The 6,874-nt window shown below is 38.3% G+C and overlaps 2 protein-coding genes across 2 annotated transcripts in view; one reads left to right on the forward strand and one right to left on the reverse strand.

Annotated features, from left to right (window-relative positions):
• The window catches only part of abcg2b (ATP-binding cassette, sub-family G (WHITE), member 2b), an 8,582-nt gene extending 4,067 nt beyond the window's left edge, over positions 1-4,515 (forward strand). The window contains exons 8-15 of the mRNA XM_024259787.2: positions 508-656; positions 887-1,038; positions 1,296-1,385; positions 2,148-2,272; positions 3,088-3,242; positions 3,328-3,417; positions 3,494-3,546; positions 3,627-4,515. Coding sequence (XP_024115555.1) covers positions 508-656; positions 887-1,038; positions 1,296-1,385; positions 2,148-2,272; positions 3,088-3,242; positions 3,328-3,417; positions 3,494-3,546; positions 3,627-3,774 — 962 coding nt within the window. The 3' untranslated portion in view covers positions 3,775-4,515. The remainder of the gene's footprint in view (positions 1-507; positions 657-886; positions 1,039-1,295; positions 1,386-2,147; positions 2,273-3,087; positions 3,243-3,327; positions 3,418-3,493; positions 3,547-3,626) is intronic.
• A 599-nt stretch (positions 4,516-5,114) lies between these two features.
• On the reverse strand, positions 5,115-6,874 carry LOC112137491 (proline-rich protein 18). The gene has a single exon (XM_024259829.2). The coding sequence runs from the start codon at positions 6,500-6,502 to the stop codon at positions 5,540-5,542; it is 963 nt and encodes a 320-aa protein (XP_024115597.1). The 5' UTR covers positions 6,503-6,874; the 3' UTR covers positions 5,115-5,539.

Consider the following 6,874-nt stretch of genomic DNA (forward strand, 5'->3'; position numbering starts at 1 on the left):
AGGGGGGGGGGTAGACTTTAAGATGAGATTTAAAATGAAGAATTTACCTTTAATGCTTGATGTTCAATGTCAGCTCGTTCAACTTTATATAAAAAAGGCACATCCACCATAATTTTATCTTTTAATTCTCAGAGCAATGAGTAAACTTAAAAAATAAGATTTAATTGAAGTGAATAAACTGCATGAATCCAACTGTTAAGTTGTGAAACCATTCAGGGATTTCCACTTGATTCATAGGAAGGATGGATTTGATTTTAGTTACATTTTTTAGTTAAAAAAATAATTGCTATGCCCTTTAAATATATTCATCGACATATTGAATTGGGTATTGTGTCTCAAAAAATCCACTACAGAAAAAGGAAATAAAAAGCAAACCCTGGTCCCAGAATTGACCCCTGAGGTACCCCGCATGTTGATTTCATTGATTTTTTTTAAACGTGTGTCCTTATGTGTCTACAATGTTGCGAGTTTAATGTTTTTTTTTGTTTGTTTGTTTGTTTTTTTAAGAGAAAAGTCTAAAACCCTTGTCCGAAAAGTACCGTCAGTCCCAGCTGTACAAGAACATGAAGGAGGAGTTGGACCACATCAATAAAAGCACTGAAAATAACGGCATAAATAAAGAGAAGGTCGGCTACGCCACTTCTTTTCTCTATCAGGTGAGCAAACCTATTTGTAAAGGTGGGAGAAAGAACATGCTTCTTTAATTAAAACAACTGGATAAGACATTCAAATACAACATTCAATGGCGAACAGGGACAGAGGAGTTTATGATGTTTGGACACAGAGTTTAATGACCCTGTCAGCCGTGAATGAGCTTGGCTGTCCACTAGTTGAACCCTGTCATCGAAGTCATAAAAATGTAACAATGTTTCTGCGTGTGAGACAGATGCGAGTGGTGTGCGGCAGGACAGTGAGGAACATCATCAGGAACCCACAGACCTCCTATGCCCAGCTGGCTCTCCAAGTCTTTTTTGCCATTCTGGTGGGCCTCATTTACTACCAGATGCCCATGACACTGCCTGAGGCTTTGCAGAACAGGTGAGTGTTACCTGGAGCCAATAAAAAGTTACCCACTGCTTATGCAAGTTTTAAAACACAATAAAGTTTTTTTATTATATATATATATACTTTTCGAAGAACAAGATGGTTAAATCTTAAATTATTTATTTTAAAGTTAGACACATCACTGACAAAATAATACAAACTTAAATTAAAGTATTTGATTGTGTTAAGGTAAAACAGAGGTTGAGATGAAAGGAAAACTCAACATATTTTTCTGTCTTTCTTCACCTCAGGAGTGGAGCGTTTTTCTTCCTCATCATCAACATGGTGTTTGGGAACCTTTCTGCTGTGGAGCTTTTCATCAACGAAAGAGCAATCTTCATGTGAGTTAAGCTTTAAATGTTTTATGTGCACTCCCACACTGATAATCTGATTCTTTTTTTCTTTTCAGTTTTTTTTAAGATGAGTACTTTTTAATTTTATATTCATATATGTCATTATTATCTAAATTTACATTTATAAGCAAAACTTGCCAAACAAGATAACCCACTTTAATTCAAGATTTAAAAAAAAGAGCAGACTCATTAAGGTAAAAAAAACACAAAAGTCTGTTCTCTTATTTATTTTCATTTCAAAATTATCTGTTTTTGTGTGAGATGGTTTATTGTTTTTTTTTTCAATATCTTTTGTAATTTTTTTTTTATACAAGTTGTTATACGGTTAATGAGATTGAAGGGAAAAAAACTGCCCAAATATCAAATAAGATAAAACCAAGAAAATATAAAACTTTCAATGAAACTTAGAATTTTAAAACTCAAAACCCACATTCTGTCTTCAGGACTTCCACTTTGTTCAGCCTTCAAAATTCAAATCTGTATTCTGAAATTAAAATAAGAATCTGGGGAAAAACAAACATCTGTGAATTAAATTTGAATTCTGAGATAACCAGTCAGTTAATTCATATTTTGGAAGAAAAAAAACTATTAAAATGAAATTAATAAAGGAAATAAACTAATTGTAGGGTAAGTTTAACCGTTCAATTTTAAAGTTGGAAATATTTGTTTCCAAGGAGCTATTTACTGTTTATGTGGTCTCTATCTATATGATCATGTTTACATGTATGTGATTTTTTTTTTGTCTTACAGACATGAGAACTCCAGTGGCTACTATCGCACCTCCGTTTACTTCCTGTCCAAAATCTTTGCTGATCTTCTTCCTAACCGCATCATTCCAATCCTTGTGTTTTCAGCAATTGCCTACTATATGATGGGTAATGTATCTGCATGCAAGCAAAAATGCTCACTTTTTTTTTCTGGTGCTAAACTGTTGTGTGGGTGTTGAGAAGAAAACCAGAGCAGGGATTATTTTGGAGGGCTGCACGGTGGCGTAATGGTTAGCATACAACAAGAGGTTCAAATCTCAGCTGCGACCTTAACGTGTGGAGTTTGTGTGTTTGCCTCATGCTCGTGTGGGTTCTCCAGCTTCCTCCCACAGTCCAAAACATGCTTCAGTTGAAGAATCTATATTCTATTTTTATTCTTTTGTGCAGCTTTGTAACAGATTTGAAACCTGTTCAGGGTATACCCTGCTTTTACCCAACACTAGTGAATCAATAGGTTCAGAAAATGAATAAATATATTATTTTTTCAAATTCTTGAACAGAGCTCCTAAAAGAAATGGGGAACACAAAAATATAAAAGCTTAACCTTTTTTTTCTAAACTATTTTAATTAAGTTTACTAATGTCTATAGCTGCACAGTGGTTAACGCTCTTGCCTCACAACAGGAATGACTTGGTTTAAGTACCAGCTGGGATCTGTCTGAGTGGAATATTTTCCTTGTGCATGTGTGGGTTTTCTCTAAGGACTCTAGCTCTCTCCCACACTCCAAAAACATGCATCATATGTGAATTGATAACTCTAAATTGCCCCTAGGTGTGTCATTGTAGCCCTGTGACAGACTGGTGACCTGTCCAGGGTACCTCACTTTAGAAAGGGACAAAATAGGTTCAGATATTGGAGGTTCTAATTTTGCTGTTAAAAACTCACCATGAATGATTTACTGAAGACTGGTTTGTGTCCTTCAGGTTTGAAGCCAGCTTTTGTAAACTTCATCTGCTTCGCGCTGATCATGTCTCTGGTCAGTCTGGCAGGATGTGGCCTCGCCTTCCTCGTTTCAGCCAGTGTGTCGACATTTGCAATGGCTAACGTCCTCATAGCTCTGCCCTTCGTCTTCATGATGGTGAAAACCACAGAATTCAGCACCATTTTGAACACCATGTTAAAGAACTTCCATCTCATTCTAAAGTGTTCTTCTCCTGTTGTAGGTCTTTGGTGGATATCTTGTCAATCTCAATGCCATGTTGGACTGGCTCTCTTGGCTTAAATGGATCAGCATTTTCAGATATGGATTAAATGTAAGTTACTGAGTGAATGGAGAAAGAAAAGGCTAGATATTTTATTCATAAGTGTTTGATTTTTTTTTTCTTTTAGGCTGCATTCATCAATGAGATGAAAGGACAAGTGTTCTACGATAACACCACCATGTAAGTGTGATCACATTGGCAGATTTTAAGCACATCATCATCATCCTCCTGATATGAGGTTTCTCCCCTCGGTGATGCAGCTTCCCAGGAGAGTTGTATTTGGTGAGCATGGGCCTGGACTACTCTGTTTGGGGCTTCTGGCAGAACATCGTTGCTCTACTGGGAATCATCATCATCTGCATGGTCTTGGCCTACGTGCAGCTGCGACGGGTCAACCGCTGGAAATGAAGGACACTCTGCTTGCATAGCCCAGCATCAATTTCTGCACTCTTTCACTTTATTTTGACAAGTGAAACAATAATATAAAGGAAAAAAATGTGTTTATATTGGTAACGTTTTTTGAAATTCTAAAATCTTCCTGTTTGTTCAAAAGCACATGTCTGACTGGCTGATGCTCTTTCACTGGCGCACATGCTGTAACATTTGACCAGGCGATAAGCTGTCACTAAGTGCTGTTGACTTTGCTTGAGTGAGCGTCTACCGAGGGGAAAGCCAGTGTCTAAGTCCTTACAAAGCTGCTTATAGTGAGTGAGCTAACTTTGGCCGATGGGTAAAAAAAAATGTAAGCAAATTCTACATTCCACGGGTATTCTCAGGATAAAGTAAAAAAGATGGCTCATAAAAAAATGTTGGAGTAATTGCAGAAATTGTATTTATTATCTTGCCAGACATTTATTTTAGTATTTCGATTATAATATTAACAAATCTGCTAACCTTTAACCTTGGAGAACCCATGGGGTCAAATTTGGTCCTTGGTTTTTTACTCAGTTTTTTTATTTCATTTTTTTATTTTTTGGCTGCTGTTAATTGTTGCTACCCAGAATGAAGAGAAAAAAGTCAAATCACATTTAAAGCCCAGAAGAAAATAGCTCCAGGGTGAAAAATGTTTATCATACTCTTTAAGTCAGAGTATGAGTTGGACATCTTGTGCAAAATCAATAACATTAAAGCAAAGTGTTTTCATTGGCATCATCTGACTCTTCCTTCAAATCTCATTAAATATGGAGGATTCCATGATTGCTGTGCCACAGTTAAGTGTGTAAAATAGAAATACATTTATGCACAGAGTTATTTTGATCTTTCTTCTTTCATTAAATTCAAATCTCCCCATTATTCATTTAGCTGATGGAGTGTCCGCCCTGAAACTGGAAAGCTGTGAGTTCAAATCCAGGTTTAATCATACCAAAGACTCTAAAAATGGGGCCCAGTGCCTCCCTGCGCAACACTCAGCATTAAGGGGTTGGATTGGGGGGTTAAACCAGCAAATGGTTCCCAAGTGCGCCTGTGTCTGCAGCTCACCCCTCCTCCAGAGGATTGCCCAAATGCAGAGAACACATTTCACACATGTTGGTGTGTGAAAACTAATGGGACTTTAACTTTAGATGTTCTGCTTTTGCCCTTTTATTTTTAAGCACTTTTCTATTTGCAACCCACTGGTAAAAAGTTTTGTCTAAATACTTAAACTCAAAAATATTGTTGCCTACCATTTAAAAAGATGTACACATGCAAAGCATTGCGTGCATGTTCAATTCAAGAAGAAAAGTTCAGGATTTTCCAAAAATAGCATGTTTTTCAATCCTTTAATTTTTCATGCAAATGTTGAGCTTAAACTTATTTTTACAATTTCTAAGATTATAACCACATACACGCATGGATGTTACAGGAACCGTTTATAAAGACTATGCAAATCTTTGCACAACAATATCATCACATTCTGAAATTAGTCATCCACACATTAATCTTCTGTCAAAAGGGTTTTCAAAATTCAACTTGGCAGGAAACCACACAGTGCCTCACTAACCAAATGTTTGGATAAAAAATGTATGGGTCTTTCAAGAAAACACAAGTCTTTAAATGTTTTAAGAGTTAAAATTAAACTTACAGCAAATGCCAGATAAATGAGACGGCTGTCCTGTTTTCATTAATTAAAACAAGACATACAAACTAATCAACATTAAAATAATGGGAACATTTTTTTTAACCAAATCCCACGTTAAAAGTCTCCCTGGTAACTTTTCAGGCTGTTTGAACTCCTTTTCAGACTGTCCCTAACTGTAACGGTTGTGTTCTCCAGACCCCGGAGCCACTCCGTGCATTTCAGCACCACATGCTCGTCCACGCCGTAGTGGTCTTCCTCTTCGTACTCCACATCATCGTATTTATGTTTCTCATTTAGGAGGGAAACTTTCACAATTGAGCTTATATCTACCAAGTCAGTTTCAGCTGGTTTTTTTGCCGTCACTCTGCCATTTACTGTGCCATTTCCTGGAGGTGTTGACTGCAGCCTCCTGCGTCTGGCATCCGTGGCGTTTCCTGAAGCACTGCCTCCAGCACCAGCATGTCTGGCAGCTGATCGCTGATGCTTTTCACTGTTCCTCCGCTGCAGCAACAGCACGGCTTCAGGGGTGAGGGTCAATGTAAAACGGGCCCCCTCCTGGTCTCTGGTCCTTCCCTTCAGTGTTGGTTCACTCTTGACAGAGCTGTGGCTCACAGGTTTGTGTGGCTGTTTCTTTGGCAGACACTCTCCTGAGGTGGACGTAGGAGAGCTACCAGCTTGGGATGAAGAGAAAAAGCGATCCCTTTTCTTTGGGTTCAGTTCAACCGCTGATACTCCTTTTACGGTCGGAAGGTGACTCTTGGGCGGATTCTTCCTTCCTAGGTGCTTCAGGTTTAAAGTCAGACGTTCCTTGACCGAGCCACCTTTGCTTTCTCTTGAATCTTTAGCTTTTGCAGTTGAGTTTGTGGCTGCTGTGCTGACCGTTCTCTCCTTTCCAGTCAGTCCTGATACAGAGCGTGCAATCGATACTGGTGGTATGAATGGCATTTTGGCAACACAGATGAGCAAATAAAAGATGAATTCTCTTTTGCGCCGAAAGTGCTGGAAAAAATAGGAGGAAAATACAAAAGATGGAGATTTACTTAAGCAGCCATGGTACCTTGAGGTTTTCTCAGCCATGCAGCAATCATCAGGAAGTAAGTATACTGCTCATGACCTTAACCGGTGCTCTTTTCCCCATGAAACGCCACACACGTTGATGTTTTAAACTCAACATGAAGGGTGTGGTTTGGCAGGTCTCAAAAAGCGTGCACGGTCTCAGAAGACGTCAATAAAAGCCTTTGCAACATCTCAGTGCTGATTACCTAGAGGCTCAAAGCTCTAAAATAAACCTACTCTTGTAATCCTCCAGTCTGATCAGTGAGAGCACGTTTACTACACGCAGCACAAGGGCAAAAGTAGGATTTAATCCACAATGATTCAAGGGTTTTAGCTTTAATTAAAACTAAAGAAAACACAGTCATGTCAACCATGAAATGGGAGCTTTGTTTT

This window comes from Oryzias melastigma, linkage group LG1 (genome assembly GCF_002922805.2).
Source record: "Oryzias melastigma strain HK-1 linkage group LG1, ASM292280v2, whole genome shotgun sequence".
Lineage (NCBI taxonomy): Eukaryota > Metazoa > Chordata > Actinopteri > Beloniformes > Adrianichthyidae > Oryzias > Oryzias melastigma.

What these genes read in the sequence shown, in the direction of transcription:
- LOC112137491 (XM_024259829.2), bottom strand. Translation starts at nt 6,502, where the DNA reads ATGGCTGAGAAAACCTCAAGGTACCATGGCTGCTTAAGTAAATCTCCA.